Below are 20,761 nucleotides of genomic sequence, written 5' to 3'. Positions count from 1 at the left end.
CTGCAATACAGGAGATGTGGGTTCTATCCCTGGGTTGGGGAGATCCCCTGGACAAGGAAATGGCAACCCACTATAGTATTCTTGCCTGGAAAACCTCATGGACAGAGGAGCCTGGTGGGCTACAGTCCAGGGGGTCACAAAAGAGTCAGACACAACTTAGCAACTAAACAACAATGTTCCATTATATATATATCTATACCACATGGTCTTTATCCCCTCTATCTGTTGATAGTCACTTAGGTTGCTTCCATATCTTTGCTATTGTAATAATGCTGCAGTGCACATAGTGGGGTACATATATCTTTTTGAATTAGTGTTTTCATTTTCATCAGATAAATACCTAGGAAAATACCTAGGAGTGAAATTACTGGATTTTATGGTAGTTCTATTTTTATTTTTTTGAGGAACTTACCTAGTATTTTCCATAGTGACTGCACTAGTTTACATCCCACCAACAGTGTACTAAGGTTCCTTTTTCTCCACATTCTCACCAATACTTGTTATTTGCTGTCTTATTGGTAATAGCCATTCTGATGGTGTGAGATGGTACCTTGTTGTGGTTTTGATTTGCATTTCCCTGATGATTAATGATGCTGAGCATCTTTTCATGTGCCTGTTGGCCATCTGTATGTCTTCTTTGAAAAAATGTCTATTCAGGTCCTCTGCTCATTTCCTTTTTTAATCAGGTAATTTTCAGTTGTTGAGTTGTATGAGTCCTTTGTATATTTTGGATATTAACCCCTTATCAGATATATCATTTGCAAATATCTTCTGACATTCAGTAGGCAGCCTTTACATTTTGATTATAGTCTCCTTCACCGTGCAAAAGCTTTTTAGTTTGATTTGTTTATTTTTGCTTTTATTTATCTTACTAGAGGAGACATAAAAAATACTGCTAAGAAAGATGTAAAAGAATGTACTTGCTTATGTTTTCTTCTAGAAGTTTAATGGTTTCAGGTCTTACATTTAAGTCTAATACAGTTTGAGTTTTAAAAAATCGTAATGAAAATCTGCATGGTGTAGTACTATAAATCTTAGTACTTTTTTTAACCACAAAAAGAGAGGGGAAGAGAGAGATTTCAAAAGTAGTTGTTTGTTCGGTCACTTAGTTGTATCCGACTCTTTGCGACCCTATGTACTGAAGCACGCCAGGCTTCCCTGTCCTTCACCATCTCCTGGAGCTTGCTCAAACTCATGTCCGTTGAGTCAGTGATGTCATCCAACCATCTCGTCCTCTGTTATCCCCTTCTTCTTCTGCCTTCAATCTTTCCCAGCATCAGGGTCTTTTCTAATGGGTTGGCTCTTTGCATCAGGTGGCCAAAGTACTGGAGCTTCAGTTTCAGTATCAGTCCTTCTAATGAATATTCAGGATTGATTTCCTTTAGGATGGACTGGTTTGGTCTCCTTGCAGTCCAAGGGACTCTCAAGAGTCTTCTCCAACACCACAGTTCAAAAGCATCAATTCTTCCGCATTCAGCCTTCTCTATGGTTCAACTCTCACATCCATACATGACTACTGGAAAAACCATAGCCTTGACTAGATGGACCTTTGTCGGCAAAGTAATGTCTCTGCTTTTTAATATGCTGTTTAGGTTTGTCATAACTTTTCTTCCAAGGAACAAGTGTCTTTTAATTTCATGGCTGCAGTCACAATCTGCAGTGATTTTGGAGCCCAACAAAATAAAGTCTGTCACTATTTCCATTGTTTCCCCATCTATTTGCCATGAAGTGATGGGACTGGGTGCCTTATCTTCATTTTTTGAATGTAGAGAACACAGTAAAAACAAAAATTAGTTACTTAAGGGAAACTTTAGAGCAAATCATGTTCTCTTTACTTTCTTTAAGTTACAACCAATAACCGGGGCTTGTCATGCTTATCAAGTCATGGAATTTCAAGGTCACTTCAAGCAGTTTTCTTTCTTTTGTTTTTTTTAGCTGTAAGATTACTGACATTGAAGTCAGTGAAGTGAGGAGACAATAGGAAGGGTAGGGTAGTGGCTGACTACTTTCAAATTTCAGGAAGCAGAGTAATGCCGGTGGAGTTTTGCTATACCTTCTTTTGTACCAGCATGTTATATTACTATTCCTACCAGAGTGTTGGTGAAGGGGACATTGTTGTGGTTTGGATCTGTCTGACATGACTGTATTTACTAGTCTACTTACTGTTCAGCTTAGACCTGGTTTGGAAACCCCTGAAGGCTGTTTACTAAATCCTTGAAAACCAAAGTTAAATCCAAGTCAAATCTAAGTCAAATCCAAATCCAGTTCAAATCTAAAATCAAATCCAGATCCAAAACCAAAACAAATCCATGAAAACCAAATCCAAATCAGGTTCTACCTTGGCTTGAAAACACTGCAGTATCTTTGTGAAAACTAAATCTACACTCTTAAAAACCTAAGTAAAAATAAACAGGCTCTTAAAAATTAAAATGTATTAAGAAGACAGTTGTGTTCTTTTGAAAATATCAATGAGAGGAAGTTTTTTTGAAAGGATCAAGCACCAGGAATGACTAGACTCTCTTAGCGTCCTTACCATTTGTGCCTGGGAAATTCCATGGATGGAGGAGCCTGGCAGGCTACAGTCCATGGGGTTGCAAAAGAGTTGGACATGACTTAGCAACTAAACAACAATAGCATGTAGCTGTGTGAGTTAGGTATCCCTGCCTGGCCAAGGCTCTAGCTGTAGGAAGATCTGCTCTGGCACTCAGTGGCCAGACACATAAGTGACACCAAAATGAGGATTTTTGTTTGTTTGTTTTTGCATCCAGAATGTATTTTGAAAATTTTTACACTGATACCAAAGACAGGCAAAGACACTACAAGAAAATTACAAATATCCTTTACAAATATTGACATCAAAATCCTGAACAAAATACGAGCAAACCAAAGCAGTACATTAAAAGGGTTATACACTATGACCAAGTGGGATTTATTCCTGGAATTTGAAAATGGGTCAACAGACAAAAATTAATCAATGTGATTTGTCACCTTAATAGAATGAAAGAAAAAAACCCCAAATCATCATTTTATTATTGATGCAATAAAAGAACCAAATGAGGATTTTTTTCTTTTTCTTTCTCATCTGCTCTTTTATAAGAATGATCCTTTAAAAAAAAAAAATCCTCATTCAGTTCCCATACAATTCACATTAATGATAAATTATGTAAAGAGTGACATTAAAACTCATATAAATTGTGTTTTTATCTACAAAGAAAGAAAGAATAATAGTGGTGTAGTTTCTGTATTGCATAGAAGCCCTGATCACCAGTTTTTAGAGAATGAAAGATAAAACAAATTGTGTCTCTTTAGTTACTCGACTAAACTCCAAATTACCTGCCTTTCTTGCATACCTACCTAATGCATTTTTTCACACATACTCAAAATACTATCGATATGTGTTGTGTATGTGCTCAGTGGTTTCAGTTTTATTCATGCCAAGGTACTTCTTATATTTATCTGTCTCAATTTTCCCACCATTTTCCATTGGCCACTTTCAAATTGTTATATTTGAAATAGTATTTATTCTTTATTGGAAATAGTAACCTGCTACTAAGTTGAGCAGTGTTCCTTTCTCCATTTGAAATACCACCTGCTAGCTTAATATGCTCCAGCAATATGATTGATGATGTTATTTAGATAGGAGGCTTTAAAGTACCATGAATTTAATAAATAAATAATCCCAGGTGGAAATAGTTTATTTCATATCCTTACTTCCTTGAACAAATTTGCATACAAAAGGTATTATTGTTAATTTTTGGTAGTAATACCGCAAGTTATGTTTTTATGAGTCATGATACAGAACATTTTATCTAACAGTAGAGTTTAAATGAAATATGAAGACATTGTATTGAAATACTTATGTGAATACAATTTATTTCCTTTATAAATGTGAAATTTAAGGAAGGAAACTTACTTTTGAAAAATAATAGTTCCCCAGCAATCCCACTTCTGGGCATACACACCGAGGAAACCAGATCTGAAAGAGACACATGCACCCCAATGTTCATTGCAGCTCTGTTTATAATAGCCAGGACATGTAAGCAACCTAGATGCCCATCAGCAGACGAATGGATAAGGAAGCTGTGGTACATATACACCATGGAATATTACTCAGCCATTAAAAAGAATTCATTTGAATCAGTTCTAATGAGATGGATGAAACTGGAGCCCATTATACAGAGTGAAGTAAGCCAGAAAGATAAAGACCAATACAGTATACTAATGCATATATATGGAATTTAGAAAGATGGTAACGATAACCCTATATGCAAAACAGAAAAAGAGACACAGATGTACAGAACAGACTTTTGGACTCTGTGGGAGAAGGCGAGGGTGGGATGTTTTGAGAGAACAGCATCGAAACATGTATATTATCTATAGTGAAACAGATCACCAGCCCAGGTGGGATGCATGAGACAAGTGCTCAGGCCTGGTGCACTGGGAAGACCCAGAGGAATTGGGTGGGGAGGGAGGTGGGAGGGGGGATTGGGATGGGGAATACATGTAAATCCATGGCTGATTCATGTCAATGTATGACAAAAAACCACTACAATACTGTAAAGTAATTAGCCTCTAACCAATAAAAATAAATGGAAAAAAAAAATTGAGAAGGACCATAAAAAAAAAAAAAAAGAAAGAAAAATAAAAGTTCCAGGACTCCTTAGAGAAATGGCTGCTTTTAGGGTTAACAGTGCACACTTCAGTTGTGTCTGACTCTTTGTGACCCCATGGACTGTAGCCTGCCAAGCTCCTCTGTCCAGGGGATTCTCCAAGCAAGAATATTGGAGTGGGTTGCCATGCCCTCCTCCAGGAGATCTTCCTGACCCAGGGATCGAACCCAGGTCTCTTATGTATCCTGCATTGGCAGGTGGGTTCTTTACCACCAGAGCCACCTGTGAAGGGCTAGGGTGGGGAATATACAAAATGAGCCCAGATATAGTGCAAGAATATAAAGAAGTGCTTGAAAAAGATAAAAAGAGGCATGTTGAAAGGTCATAGGTGTCAACCTGAAAGAGCTTCTAAATGGCCAAACAAAAAATAAGTGTGAGCAGCAAAATAAATAATGATAGTACCAGATTATAACCTAAAGTATAAACTGACTTTATAAGTCCATCCTGATACCAATGGTTGAATAAATGTATGAATGGGGGAGAAAGCAGGAGTCTTCCTTACAGAGCTCCAAATAATATAGGTAAATAATATATGTAGATCTTTTCCCTTCCAGGAGGTGGAGCTGAATTCTCCTCCCCTTGAGATGGGCTGAACTTCTAAAGAATAGAATACGGAAAGAGGAAAATAATACCTTTGAAGTGGAAAAGCCTGCCAGATACCACCTTGACGAATTCATCAAGGTTAATATCACCATGCTGTTATGTGTACCCCCTGAGTTTGAGGAGAAGGGTACTTCACCTCTGTGGTATTAGTCCCCCAAATCCAAACCCTGATCTAATCATGAAAAAAACCTCAGGTGAACCCAAATTGGGGGACTTCTACATAATACCTGTCCTGCACTTTCAAATGTATTAGGTCATTGAAAAACAAGAAAAACGTAAGGGACTGTCATAGATTGGAGGAGACTAGGATGATAACAACTAAGTACAAACATGGTATCTTGGGCTGGATTCTTGTACAGAAAAAGACATTACTGGAAAAAATAGGAATAAAGTCTAGTTTAGTTAATTGTCCCTCTAAAATTATTAAAAAATATCATTGCAAAAAAATGGCAACCCACTCCAGTACTCTTGCCTGGAAAATTCCATGGACTGAGGAGCCTGGTAGACTACAGTCCATGGGTTCACAGAGTCGGACACAACTGAGCAACTTCACTTACCATTTTTTTGTATTTTTCATAGTCACCTATTTCATTCAAAAATGGTTATATAACACTTATGTGCCAAACTCGTAATGTACTTAGGTGTTGAAGGTGTTGAAGAATACTTTTCAGAAGGATTTTTTTTATTAATTAATTTATTTTTTACACATGTTTATTTTTTAAATTAATTTATTTTAATTGGAGGATAATTACAATATTGTGATGGTTTTTGCTGTACATCAGCATGAGTTTGTTATAGGTATACATATGTCCCCTCCCTCTTGAATTGCCCTCCCACCACCCGCCCCATCCCACCCCTCTAGGGTATCTCAGAGCACCAGTTTGCACTCCCTGAGTTATCCACTGGCTATCTATTTTACATATGGTAGTGTATATGTTCTCTCCATTTGTCCCACCCTCTCCTTCCCCACTGTTTCCACAAGTCTGTTCTCTATGGCTGTGTCTCCATTGCTTTCCTGCAAATAGGTTCATCAGTACCATCTTTCTAGATTCCATATATATGTGTTAATATATGATATTTATTTTTCTCTTTCAGAAGGATTTCTTTTAATGTGTGGTATTGAGAACAGATTGTAAATACAGTGATACTTGTCTTGGTGGAGTGAACTTTAAGTCAAGTTTGAAACATTATTCAGACTAGTAATATAGTGAGTACTGTAGATATTAAAGCCATTCATGTCCTAATATTTACATAATATATATGCACATTCAGAAATAGGACCTGCTATGTATCCCTTGTCACTCTTGAAAGATTCCTTTTTTTAAAATATTTTTTTGAGTGCTTGGTTTGGCATCACACATATTGAAATTGGAATGATACAGAGGTTAGCATGGCCACTGCACATGGATGACACAGAAATTCATGAACTGTTCTTTTGAATGATATACGCCATTATGGGAGTTTGATATCATGCAAATTAAATATTTCTATATCTTGGTTTTTGACAACTGAACTATTGATCATATATAGTTTAATTACTATCTACTTTTATGTGTAGTTATGTATGTATATAACACCAATTTAGAGTTTTAATAGTGTCATGTAATATGCTGTGATCATTGTAATCACATTTAAAAGCCATTTTGTGCCCAAAATAAACAAAATGAAACCTTGAAATTACCTTTCTTTGATTTCTTCCCTTTTTGTTCTGTGTTTTTTGTTTCCCCAGGAAACATTCTTGAGAAAGACCTTCATGGAAGACTTTATATCAACCGTGTGTTTCATATCAGTGCTGAAAGAATGTTTGAATTGCTGTTCACCAGATCACACTTTATGCAGAGATTTTCTAATTCTAGAAATATAATAGGTTGGTCTTGTGTTCTTATCTAATGATAAATATGGGAGAATTTTATTATCCTTAGAGAGTTTATGTTGTCAAGTGGAAAAATTAGATAGGCTTCAATTTTATTTTGGTGATATAGAAACTAGTGTTTAGGTGTTTCGGGTAAAATCACGTGTAAATAGTATAATTTTTCAATTAGTCAGATCTTACCTACTATTAAGTTCAGACCCTTTGAGAACTAAAACTCCATTTATTTGTTGACATAGCAGTTCAACTGGGTTGAGCCCCATTTAAAAGGATTCCATTGTGGAATAGTTGGAGTCTGCATGTGTGCTAAGTTGCTTCAGTTGTGTCCGACTCTTTGAGACCCTATGGACTATAGCCTGCCAGGCTCCTTTGTCCATGGGATTCTCTAGGCAAGCATACTGGAGTGGGTTGCCATGCCCTCCTCCAGGGATCTTCCTGACCCAGGGATCAAACCTGCACCTCTGTGTCTCCTGCATTGGCAGATGGGTTCTTTACCACTAGTGCCGCCTAGGAAGCCAATTGGATTCTAGTAGAGTATGAAGTAGTATAGTCACTTTGCAAAATGATTTGGTGGTGTCTACTAGATACATATAACCTTCAGAAATGGGTACCAGTGTACTCTGAAAGACATGTACTGCTGTATTCATAGCAGCATTAGTTAAAATGGTCCCCAAAATCAAAATAGCCCAAATATCCACCAGTAATAGAATGGATAAACAGATGTATGTTCACACAAAAGAATACTGTATGGCGATGGGAAAAAAAAAACCTGCTGCTACTTCTAACAATATGTATAAATCTTATGGGTATACTGTAGTATTAAGCAAGAGAAGTCAGACACAAAATAGTACATGCTGTGATTTCTTTATTTAAAGTTCAAAATGAGGTAAAACTTATTTATGGACATAAAAGCAGCAGAGTAGCCAACTGCTGTGGGGACTGCTGTGGGTGGATAAAGACTGGGAGGGAGCTTCTGGGATGCTGGTAAAGTTCTCTATCTTGATTTGGGCAGTGGTACACAAGTGTGTTTTTTCTGCAAATTCATGGAGACTTGAGGTTGCAATGCCTATGGTCTACCTTAATGAAAATATTCCAGTTAGGAAGTTAGTTATAAAAAGATTTTATTGATTATGTGTTAAAAATTCTATTTTGGTAAACATCTCAAAGAAGCATATAGCCAACCTGAAATTGAATTTATCCTAAATATTTCAAGATATCTTAGAAACTTTGGGAGCATATGGTTTAACTTGCTATATAAAATTAGAAAACACCAGTGGCAGAGATCCATATGAGCTGAGTCATTTGACATAGTCAAAGAGAGTCAAGTTAAATATAATGTATAGTCTAACCATTTTATTAACCGTTAGATGTTATTCCTTTATTTGAAACTTTTATGTAAACATAATTACATATTCATAGGTTATAACATTGATACAGACTAGATATAAAAAAGTAATTTTTTCTCATTATTCGTAGTAGAGTAGCAAAGCAATTTCTGATTGATAGCTATTGTCTTGTGATTATATTAAATGTCCTGTTTTTAAAAATCATTAATTTTTTCCTGTTCTTCCAGTTTTAAAAATGTATAATACCTGAGGAATATAAATCTTTCTTTTCACTCAGTAGCTCATGTTTAACATTGTATCTGTTCTGAATCTATTTTGTATCTTCTTGCTATTCATGTCTGCCTGGAGAATCTGCCATTCCAGAAGAGCTGGATATTTTATATCTCTTAATTTTCTAAGATGATGCCTGTTGATATTGCACTGCCATTTTTATGGCTGGAAAGACCCAGAGGAAACTAGCTATGTTATTCCACGCTGGTACAAAATGAAGTTTCTTTTTTTTTTTAATCACAACTGCATTTGGTGTCTGATATCATATCTAGCTTCAGTATGGATGACTGTGTTTGCCATCTGATGCTATAAATGGCTTTGGGAAACAAAGGCTTCTGGCTTATCACAAGTATAAATAGTTATAGGCATGTTGCCATTAGACCTAGAATTAGTCAGAAGGTTTGCCCCCAAAGAGATAATCTGCTTATGATTGCACACTATTCTATTGTCTTCTGAATTTGTTATCTGGTAATCAAAGTTGCATTTCTTAAGAACAGTTTTCAAAGGCTTCTTTTTAAACTATTAAGAGTTTAATGGGAAAATATAGTATGGTCAGTTATTTGTGGATTTAACCTAATTTCAGCACTAAAACAGCTACTTCTGGATCTATTTTTTTATAATTAAAATTTATTTTAAATTATTAAGAATAATGATGATTATTAATATATTATTATATTAATAATCATCATTATTCTTAATAGTTTTAATAAAAATCATTTAATTTGAATTCTTTAAAATCTTTGTTTATGGTTATAGGACACTATTTTTATAATGTAAAGCTCAGTTTTCAGTCTTTTTATTCAACTTTCTAATTTTGAAAAAATGAAAATCTTTAGAAGAGTTGCATGAATAGTATAATGAAACCTACCCATCACCTACATTCACCAGTCTTTTTTATTGTGGTATTATTTCTGCACATAACATAAAACTTACCATTTTAATAATTTTAAAGTGTACAATTCACTGGCATGAAGTACATTCACATTGTTGTGTACCCATCACCATCTCTGGAACTTTTCATCTTCCCCAAACTGAAACTCTGTCCCTGGTAAACAGTGACTCTCCATTTTCCCCTCTCCCCATCTCCTGATGAACACCATTCTACTTTCTGCCTCTATGAATTTCACTATGCTTTTGTTGTTGTTCAGTCATGCAGTTGTGTCTGACTCTTTGGGACCCCATGGACTGCAACACGCCAGGCTTCCCTGTCCTTCACTGTCTCCCGGAGCTTGCTCAAACTCATGCCCACTGAGTCGGTAATGCCATCCAACCATCTCATCCTCTATCATCCCCTTCTCTTGCCTTCAATCTTTACCAGCATCAGGGTCTTTTCTAATGGGTCAGTTCTTTGTACCAGGTGGCCAAAGTATTAGAGCTTCAGCCTAAGCATCAGTCCCTCCAATGAATTTTCAGGATTGATTTCCTTTAGGATTGACTTGTTTGATCTCCTTGCAGTCCAAGGGACTCCCAAGAGTCTTCTCCAATACCACAGTTACTATGATAGCTACCTCATGTAAGTGGAACCATACAATATTTGTTTCTTTGTGACTGCTTATTTCACTTAGCATAATGTCTTCAAGGTTTAGCCATGTTGCAGTATGGATTTCATCTCATTCCTTTTAAAGAATAAATGCTAAGCCATTGTATGTTTATGCCGCATTTTGTATACCTACCCCTTTATCAGTGGAGTTTTGAGTTATTTCCACATTTTAGTTATTGTGGATGCTGTTGCTGTGAACACTGATGTACAAGTATCTGTTTGAATCCCTGCTCTTGGTTCCTTTGGGTGATACCTAGAAGTAGAAATGGATCATAAGGTAATTCTATGTTTAATTTTTTGAAGAACTGCCATATTGTTTTCCACAGTGGCTGCATCATTTTACATTCCCACCAGCACTGCGAAAAGGTTCCAATTTCTCCATATCTAGCCAACCTCTTATTTTCAGGTTTTTGTGATTATAATTATCCTAGTGGATGTGAAGATTCACCAATTTTAAAATTTCATTACATCAAAGGTTTCTTGAATTATTTATTTTGCAATTTTTGCTTTTGATTACTTCAATTTATTATATCAAAATGCCTCATATGTCTTTCTGTATACTGTTGCCATTTTTTCTGATAACTTCATCTGTGCTTTATATTATGATGAACTTTACTTAGGTATTGGGGGCTTGACTATTCCAAAATGTTGTAACGTTCTGGCACGTGATATTCAATAGGCTTGTTGGTAACACTGATGAAAATACAGGTGAAAGAGAGACTTTTATCTTTGTGGAATAGTGTGCAGTTTTAATGGCAGAATTCAATGATATCTTTAAATTTAGTCACTGGTTAACAGTGAACTATTTGTATAATTTTTCTGAAAGAGGCTGACATATGACCAAAGTGATATTTTACAAAGTATTTTATAATTAATTTTATATCTCTTGTACACCTAAATAAATCATTTTTCTAAACAAATTCTGTATTATAGATCCCATGATTTGAGATGATGCCTGCTTAATTTACTTGCGAAATTTTTCTGCAAAAGATAAGCAACAGGCAGCTTCAGGATCCCTCATTAAATCCCTAGGCTTAGCTGACTGAAAGAAGTTAAATAAAATTGAATATATAATAAAGCCTTGTTTCCTTTCCTTTGATGATGGGTAATAGGTTAGATAAAGGCTTCTGTTTTAGGATAATGATGCGCAGAAGCCAGATATACTAATTGCCTAAGTCCATTGTGCTAGGTGGGGCTTCCCAGGTGGCTCAGAGTCTGCTTACAATGCAGGAGACCTGGGTTTGATCCCTGGGTCAGAAAGATCCCCTGGAGAAGGAAATGGCAACCCATTCCAGTATTCTTGCCTGAGGAATCCCATGGACAGAAGCACCTGGCAAGCTACAGTCCATGGGGTCACAAGGAGTCAGATACGACTTAACAACTAAATAACAACAACAACAGTTGTGCTAGGTGACTTAGTCAGATCTTTGAATAGAGTTCATAATGCTGTTACCTATATTTTCCTAGTGTTAGCTTGTTAAATGAACTTTGTTATATGGTGCTATGTTCTAAAGATATTCAGTTCAGTTCAGACGCTCAGTTGTGTCTGACACTTTGCAACCCCGTGGACTGCAGCATTCCAGGCTTCCCTGTCTATCACCAACTCCCGGAGCTTACTCAAACTCATGTTCATAGAGTTGGTGATGCCATCCAACCATATCATCCTCTGTCATCCCCTTCTCCTCCCACCTTCAATCTTTCCCAGCATCAGGATCTTTTCAGATGAGTCAGTTCTTTGTATCAGGTGGCCAAAGTATTGGAGATTCAGCTTCAGCATCAGTCCTTCTAATGAATATTCAGGACTGATTTCCTTTAGGATTGACTGTTTGATCTGCTTGTAGTCCAAGGGACTCTCAAGAGTCTTCTCCAATACCACAGTATTTCTGTGCTAAGTATATTTTTGCTCATTGTGTTGTTGCTAAGCAAAAGAAAGAGAATTTTTACAAAATCTTGCATAAAGATAGATTTTTCTAGAGTTTTCTTCATATAGAAAAGGTTATATAGTTTATTTATATTCCATTGCCCCCTTCTTGATTAAAGATCTTGGCAGAGAAGCCATTAACATTGTATAATTTCTCATTGATGTGATTTCTCCACAAGTTGAGATCAGATCATATTGCTACATTAAGGACAAATGTCTTTCACAGTCTTGTCCTTGATGATGGGAGTGTTGAAATGTTCTGTCTCTGATAAGTGGACACCATTACTTCTCTTTGTAGGTACTGGGAACTTTAAAAAGAAGGCCACTGATGATACGCTTTTAATTTTATCTTCTAGAGAAAAGAAAAAATATTTTAATAGACAACAATTTAGAAGTAAATGGGTCAGAGATGAGGTGTATGTCACATGCAAGAAGAGTGCCTGATGTGACTTTACTCTTCTTTAATGTTAAATGAATAATACAGTTATAAGGAAGTTAGAACTGGTCACAAATAAAAATTTAAATAGTTCAAAAACTCTCTCTTTAATTCCATTACAAGCCATACCCTTCAAATTTCTAGAACTAACTCTTTTAACTAACTCTTTTTTGCTGTGATTAGATGTAGTATCTACCCCTTGGAATGTGGAACCTGGAGGTGACCAGCTGAGAACCATGACTTACACTATAGTCCTTAACAATCCACTAACTGGAAAGTGTACCACGGCCACTGAAAAGCAGGTATGTCTATGCTGCCAGTGTTCCGAAAGAACCATGTGTGTAGAAAGAGAAAAGATGCCTGTCATAGGTCCTAGTCACCAATTACAAGACTGTTTAAAGGTTAAAAGAGCTTAAGAGGCACATAAACAAATCAACCCAATCCTAATTCAGACAAGCCAACTGTAAAAAGGCTTTTCTGAGATTTAAGGAATTGTTCATTTCTATATTCTGTAATGGTATAGTTGTTATATTTTAAAGCAAAGAGTATTTATCTTTTAAAGGGATATACTGAGGAATTTTAGGGAATCTGTTGGTGACTCAGTGGTAAAGAATCCACCTACAATGCAGAAGACGTGGTTTCGATACTTGTGTTGGGAAGATCCCCTGGAGAAGGAAATGGCAGTCCACTCCAGGATTCTTGCCTGGGAAATCCCAAGGACAGAGGAACCTGGCAGGCTACAGTCCATGGGGTCACAAGAATCAGACACAACTGACTAAACCACCACCACTACTGAGCAATTGATAAAGAAATATACTGATGTATTTTTGGATGAAATTATATTGGTGGTTAGGATATCTTTTAAAAGTAGCTAGGCAGAAGATGAAGGTGGAGGGAGGGAATGTGGGGAGAGATACAGATGAAACAGGACTGGCTGTGAGTTAATATTGAAGCTGGTTGATGAGCTGATGAGGGTTCATGGTGTAATGTTCATTTCTACTCTTGTGTATATTTGAACCTTTTCATAATAAGTGTTTTTTAAAAAACAGAACACTATTGGAATCTGATTTACAGGATCGTGTCAAGGGTTATGGCCAAATAACTAGATGGCTGCTATGACATATGAGTAAGAGAATGTTAGGTATTTAATGCTCTGTCTACTCTGTGACCAGCATGGCACTGTCATATACTGTGGTTTATGTTTGGCCAGTTTTGTTGAAGTACTGTATATCTGTATAGTATATCTGTTCTACAGAGTTAGAAAATATCTGTTAACATCTGAATTAGTTTCGCTATCATAGGTTTTGCCCATCAGTATTCAAAAGAACTTAAAATTTTCTCTTCCAAAGATTTCCAAACATTTAAGAGAAGTTTTTTTTTTTTTTGGTATTTGTGAGTCTTTGATAACTTTAGAGGATAAATAGAATAGGTAAGGTTAAAATGACAAAGATTTGGCCAGCAACCACATCAAAGCCTATTTAGGGAAAGCAGTGTTTTCTGGTTGTCCCTTTCCTTCATTTTTCTGGTGAAGAGTGGTTTTTATTAAACTTTAATGAATTTTAGGGTGGGGTCCTGGCTTTGTTCAATTGATTTTTGAATTGTTCCTCTACCAGGAACATTTGAAATTCTTAATAAACTGCTAACACAGATGAGAGATCATGTAGTTCCTTTCTCTTATGCCTGCCTAAAATGAAGGTAAAAAAAATTATACAATGAAATAACAGAGAGGCAGCAAATACTATTTCTGCACATCCCTTCTTCTCAATTTGTAGATTACATAGCAATGTGGAGGCCCTTCTGGCTTTGTATATAGGCTCCTCATGTTTTTTTGTAATTTGTGAGAAGGAATTCTGGTATACATGTTCTTAAGTTGGCAGGGAATTTGATGTATTAAACATATACATGCAAAAAAATTTCATCTTATTTTGGCAGAGACTGTATAAAGAAAGTCGGGAAGCACAGTTTTATTTGGTAGATGCAGAAGTGCTCACACACGATGTCCCCTACCATGATTACTTCTATACTCTCAACAGATACTGTATCATCCGATCTTCAAAGCAGAAATGCCGACTGAGGTAAGCTACTGTAAAGGAGTGTTTTAGTCAGGACAGGCTACATTGTATGCTGGCAACGTATCAATCCTGAAATCTTAGTTGCAGTTTTACACAACAAAACTTTATTTCTTGCTTCGGGTGTCCACTGGTGGTCAGCAGAAGGGTAGGAAGTCTCACTCAAGAACCCAGGCTGATGGGGCTTTGACATTTGGGGCTGCATAATCCAGAATATGTATCATTTCAGTTACTACCAGAAGAGAGAGAGCTATAGAGTAGTGCTCATAGTCCAGTGGCCAGAATGGTCCCAGGACCCTGTTTAATGGCAAGGGGGCTGGGAGATTTGAGGAGCGCGTGGTGGGCAGTAAACAGCTCTGTTGCAGTGAGAGACCAGAAGTGTCGGTGTGTTGAAGGTGGTGCTGGGCTCATCATGCACTTGCCCTAGTCTCAGCTAGTGTAGTGACTTTCAGCTAAGGTATGACCACTAGAGATTTTTTATACAAGGCATTTAGGAAATTTAATTTTGAGCCTTTATTGCTATTTAAATAAAGAAAATTTAGAGTTTGAGAAAGCAAAGAAATAAAATGCCAAGTTGATGAAATTATTAGCAGCTCCCAGTAATTTTTTTAAAGAATTCATTTTCAGTGAACAATTTTTTTCTTTTTTTGTAGTCTTAGTGACTTTACATCCTTTTGGCTTTCCACTGAATTCATTCCTACATTTAACTACAACGTTCATAATGTGATTAAATCTTGTAAATTAAATATTATTCTTTCTTCCTTATTCATTAGAGTTTCAACAGATTTGAAATACAAAAAACAACCGTGGGCTTTTGTCAAATCTTTAATTGAGAAGAATTCCTGGAGTTCGCTGGCAGATTATTTTAAACAGCTTGGTTTGTAAATTTCTTGATTTATCTATTTTTGTAAGGATGGCATTTATTAACAGAATGGGTGGGTTCTTCAATTGGATTCATAGTAGGAACTGGTAGATGGCACTGGAATGACTCTTACTGAAGTGGTTCCAACTGTTACACTTAAAATTTAAAAACTTCTAATTTTCACTGATCTACCAAACACTTATATAAATAATGCTTATGATATGTCAGATGTTGCCCTATGTGTTTTATAAATATTAACTCATTGCAAACCTATAATTTTTTTTCCCCATTTTACTAAAGAAGAAATATCAAAAGAGAGAGAGAGAGGTTAAGTGGCTTTTCCAGGATCACACAGTTAGGAGCTGTCACACTCCCTTCCTCTGCAAGGAGCCAAGGAAGCTGACTGCAGTGAGAGGCTGGGACTTGATCATAAACATGCACTGTGCTCACAAAGAAGGTCTGGAGAGTCCTCAGGCCCATACCTCCCTTACCGACTTAGCTCTCCTGGGTTTACGCAGGCCCACTTAGCCATGGGACCATGTACATGTATGGATTTGGTGGAGGTGGTGGAGGGGAAGTGATGTAGTTGTTCTGTTTGGATATTCCTTAAAATGTACATGAAGAAAAAGCATATATATATATATATATGTATCATATATATATATGTATACACAAACACACATACACACATACATGAATGTAATTAATTTAGTTAAAGAAAAGGTGGTGGCCAATAACCTTAGGGTAATTTAAGGCTTCACTAGCCAGTTTGCTGGTTATTTATTTTCCTTGCTTTCTCACTGGCTGTTTTATTATTAAACTCCAAATCACGAGCAAGGAAAGAGAAACTCAAAGATAAGTTTGGCTGGTAGATAATGAACTTCTAATGAAAAATCTGGTGAAGGGAAAGGTTAAAACAACTGAGAAAAACAAAGTTTTTAGATTGTTTGCAGACTTTCTTTACCAGTGCTTCCTTTTTTTGCAAGCTTTCATTGTAAATTAGAACTATTGTATGCTGCTGCTTCTTTTGAGATTGATGATCAAGTACTATAATCTATCTTGGAAATCTTTCTAGGGACCCAGTGTAAGTGGGTAGCATGTTGTTTCCATAACTGAAATCTTTACATTAATATTAATATGGCACATGGCAAATCTGTTCTGATGGTTCCCATCATAAATTAATACAGTTCATTCTTCCTAGAATAATGAAGCCTCGTTATGGGATCACTGTACACTCCATAACTTTTCATTAAGAGTAAAGTTTGAATCTAGGCCATAAGAAACCTGAGTAATAGTTACCAAGGCTTAACTATTAAGTAAAACTATTAAGTAAAAGTTACCGAGGCTTAAAAAAAAGCAAACTGAGAACAAAACAACAACCAACCTTTCTGTATCTTATAGCTGAGATTTCTCCACTATCTAAAGATTATTTTTTTTTTAGAATCAGATTTGTTAATGGAAGAATCTATGGTAAATCAGTCCATGGAAGACCCTGGAAAACTTACTGGCCTGCGAAGGAGAAGGCGAACATTCAACAGAACAGCAGAAACAGCTCCTAAACTTTCTTCTCAGCGTTCTTCTGGAGATATGAGTTTAGAGGCCAAAGGGGATATTACAGGTAGCTGTTACCTGGTAAACAAAGATGAAAGCTCTTTTTTTCTTTACAGGTTTACTTATATGAAGCAGAGTATGCCTCTTGTTTATAAGACAGGTCAGTTAGGAGGGCTCCTTTTCTCTTCTTTTCTGATAATATTTGTCAAACTCAGTAATATATAAATATAAAGGAGCAGTTGCAAAATGGCAGGCGTGTGGCCAATAGAAGTACTGTACTGGACCTACATGGTATTTTAAAAACTGGACATTTTTATATAAAAACTCAGATCTGACAGCCCTGGGCCCACATGCCTTCAGAGCAGCAATCGATCAGTTGGAGCTTAGCAGTCCCTGCCTCATGTAACCGAGTGTGTACTTTTGCCAGGTCACCGGTCCCCATCACTCTCACCCACTGAGGGATGCTTCATTCGTTAATTTCCTGCCAGGCATTTATAGACATTTGATTTCTACCCCTGAATCTACTACAATCATTGTATGCTTTTAATCCTTATATACTGTCAGGGCCAGCTCAGTAAAATTGCAGAGATAGAATTTGACTTTTATTATCTCTGAATTTAATTTTGAAGACATCTTGTCTCTACTAACTGTAACACCCTCCCTCTCAGAAATAAGAAGCTGTCATACATCCTCAACCTTCTACATTATCAGATCCTCTTCTAAGGCTTATATTTTCAGTTCAGTTCAGTTCAGTCCCTCAGTCGTGTCCGACTCTTTGTGACCCCGTGGACTGCAGCACACCATTCTTCCCTGTCCATCACCACCTCCTGCAGCTTACCCAAACTCATGTCCATTGAGTCGGTGATGCCATCCAGCCATCTCATCCTCTGTCGTCCCCTTCTCCTCCTGCCCTCAGTCTTTCCCAGCATCAGGGTCTTTTCAAATGAGTCAGTTCTTCACATCAAGTGGCCAAAGTGTTGGAGTTTCAGCTTCAGCATCAGTCCTTCCGTTCAGGACTGATTTCCTTTAGGAAGGACTGCTTGGATCTCCTCTCAAGAGTCTTCTCCAACACCTTAGTGTGAATATATTTTTCTACCATTTAAACCTAATGGCTATTTAATTTTGGGATTTGGCAACAAAATTTGAGCAACAGAGAACAGGGGAGGATGATTTAAAAAAAAATTTTTTTAAGGAGCGAAGCATTATATGCATAGAACTAGCTCAAATATTATTTGCAGAGATGAAACTTAGAGATCATTCATGATATATTGAATTGCTTATTTAATTTTAGAACAAATTAATTTGTAATATTGGTCAAATTTGCAGAACTGATATAAGGTTTCTTTTTGTAGATTTGTTTAATATTACTTAGAATATCAGAAGTCAAAGAAGGGTGCAGGGAATTCACCCTAACTCACTGTATCTTTACAAATAATTTTACAAATTTCTTCTCCAGTATTTTTCAAATGAAGTTAAACTTTTACCACTTGTAATCACAACCCTGAATCTCAGATAGCCTTCTGTTTTTGTAATTTGCAGGAAAGAAAAAGGAAATTGAAAGCTATAACACCGTCCTTATTGTGGTGATGAGTATTTTGTAAGTATTTGTGTTGAGTGCTTATTTTGCTTGTGCCCTCACTTATCTTTTAATGGTTTCCAAAAAGATTTGAAAATATTTGTATATTATTGTATAGATATTACTACTATTTGACCAATTTTAGCCTACAGAAACAGTAATTTTATATGTTTCAGTCTGGTAGTTTTTCAATGATTTTCAGAAGAACTATTATATTCGAGGGAATACCAAATACACATTCAGAAAATGTTTTTGTTTTTTAAATTAATTTGATTTGTTTCTACCATCATAGGTTTTTAGGGATATGCCATAAACTTAAAGGGAATATTGATATATGCAGGCTGGTAAAATCCCCCAAATGCTATTTTACTCTATTATATTAGACCAGTGGTCCTTATCCTTTACTATACGTAAGAATCATTTGCTAAACTACTGATTTTAGGGCTTCCCTGGTGGCCCAGGGGTTAGGACTCTGTGCTTCCAATGCAGGGGGACTTGGGTTCAATCCCTGATCTGAGAGCTAAGATCCCACAAGTCATATGGCATGGCCAATAAATAAAATTTAAAACTAAATTTAAAAAAATATTAAACATAAATTTCTCAGCTCCAATACTACAGATTGAGTCAGTAGGTCTTCAGTAGGGATCAAGAATCAGTAGTATTCTAAAACACACTGCATAGGTTATTCTGATGCAAGTAATCTGAGGATTGTAGGATGAGAAATACTGGAGTAATTAGTCTGAATCTCAGGGTATTCTTTTGGAATCTTCTCTGTCAGTCATGTTTAGACTCCCATTAGGGCTTCCCTGGTGACTCAGAGGTTAAAGCGTCTGCCTGCAATACAGGAGACCCGGGTTCGATCCCTGGGTCGGGAAGATCCCCTGGAGAAGGAAATGGCAACCCACTCCAGTATTCTTGCCTGGAGAATCCCATGGACAGAGAAGCCTGGTGGGCGACAGTCCACGGGGTCGCAAAGAGTCGGACACAACTGAGTGACTTCACTTTCACTTTTCACTTTCTATCTCCATGGCTATACTTGGATCATGGGGTAGTCCATCAGATTTAATTGAATTAGTTCTGACTGGATGATACTCTCTGGATATATTTTTTGGAAAGAAATTCTTATATCAGCCTTTTTTTCTAATTATAGACTTCAGAACATAGAAAATGTTTGTTGTACCTTCAAGTTTTATAAAAGCTTTTCATATTCTGCTTAACTTGATTTGCTGTGACAATTTTGAATAGTATATATTATCTGTGATCTTTTGTATCACTTTGCAGAAAATTTATAGTCAGATATTAAATGTTGATTTTTATGCCACTTCATAGATTTCATTTTTTCTCTACTACCTTAGTTTTCATCTTCAGGATGGGTAAAAGTGAATACTGTATATTTTAAGGCAAGTCAATATTTTAACAGGAAAAAATGAGATATGATGCCACCTATGTATTTGCATGTATATGTAATGAATACATTCATTCACTTGACATGCTGTTGTGAATACCAACAAAGTAAGTGTATTTAACAAGTAGCATTTTACATATGATACCATTGATGTCTGTTTGGGATTTGAAACTTTGTCTAAGTTGAACCGGAAGGAATTTTTGCTGAATGTGCATTTGTTTTTGCTTCCGCTGGGAATAAGAGGTACATAACGCTATCTAAGAGCAAATCCATATTGATCTTCATTTCCTTTCTGAAGTACAGTATTATGCATGTGTAATTGCTTAAGACAAAAGCACCCCGAAATAGATCTTGAAAGCTAATGTGGTAGATTTCTAGGCTGGTGGTTGCACATCAACACTGGTTAGGATTCCTGGCAGAGAGGAGAGATGTCAGGGACAATCCCAACCTGCTTATTTGAGGACTTCATTGTCACTAGTTACCTTCCAACTTTTCCTTCAACATCCACTTAATACTTAAAGTTATTATTTCATACAATAAAATAGGAATAATTAATTTAAATAATAACTAATTGGAAACTAGTCTGGGTAATATGCATTTTTGAAGCTTTTGCATGTCTCTCCTGCATTAGCAATGCTTTAG

At 36.4% G+C, this 20,761-nt stretch overlaps 1 protein-coding gene and 1 pseudogene across 1 annotated transcript in view; both read left to right on the top strand.

Moving 5' to 3' along the window:
* GRAMD1C (GRAM domain containing 1C) overlaps positions 1-20,761 on the top strand; it is a 111,217-nt gene that overhangs the window by 84,059 nt on the left and 6,397 nt on the right. The window contains 6 exon segments of the mRNA XM_043874265.1: positions 7,003-7,140; positions 12,840-12,958; positions 14,589-14,731; positions 15,499-15,602; positions 17,029-17,205; positions 18,678-18,735. Coding sequence (XP_043730200.1) covers positions 7,003-7,140; positions 12,840-12,958; positions 14,589-14,731; positions 15,499-15,602; positions 17,029-17,205; positions 18,678-18,735 — 739 coding nt within the window.
* On the top strand, positions 6,612-6,710 carry LOC122676233 (annotated as a pseudogene).

Source organism: Cervus elaphus, chromosome 19 (assembly GCF_910594005.1).
Source record: "Cervus elaphus chromosome 19, mCerEla1.1, whole genome shotgun sequence".
In the NCBI taxonomy this organism is placed as follows: Eukaryota; Metazoa; Chordata; class Mammalia; order Artiodactyla; family Cervidae; genus Cervus; species Cervus elaphus.
The sequence above is the reverse complement of the archived record's forward strand: the minus strand, read 5'-3'. Positions and strand labels throughout refer to the sequence as shown.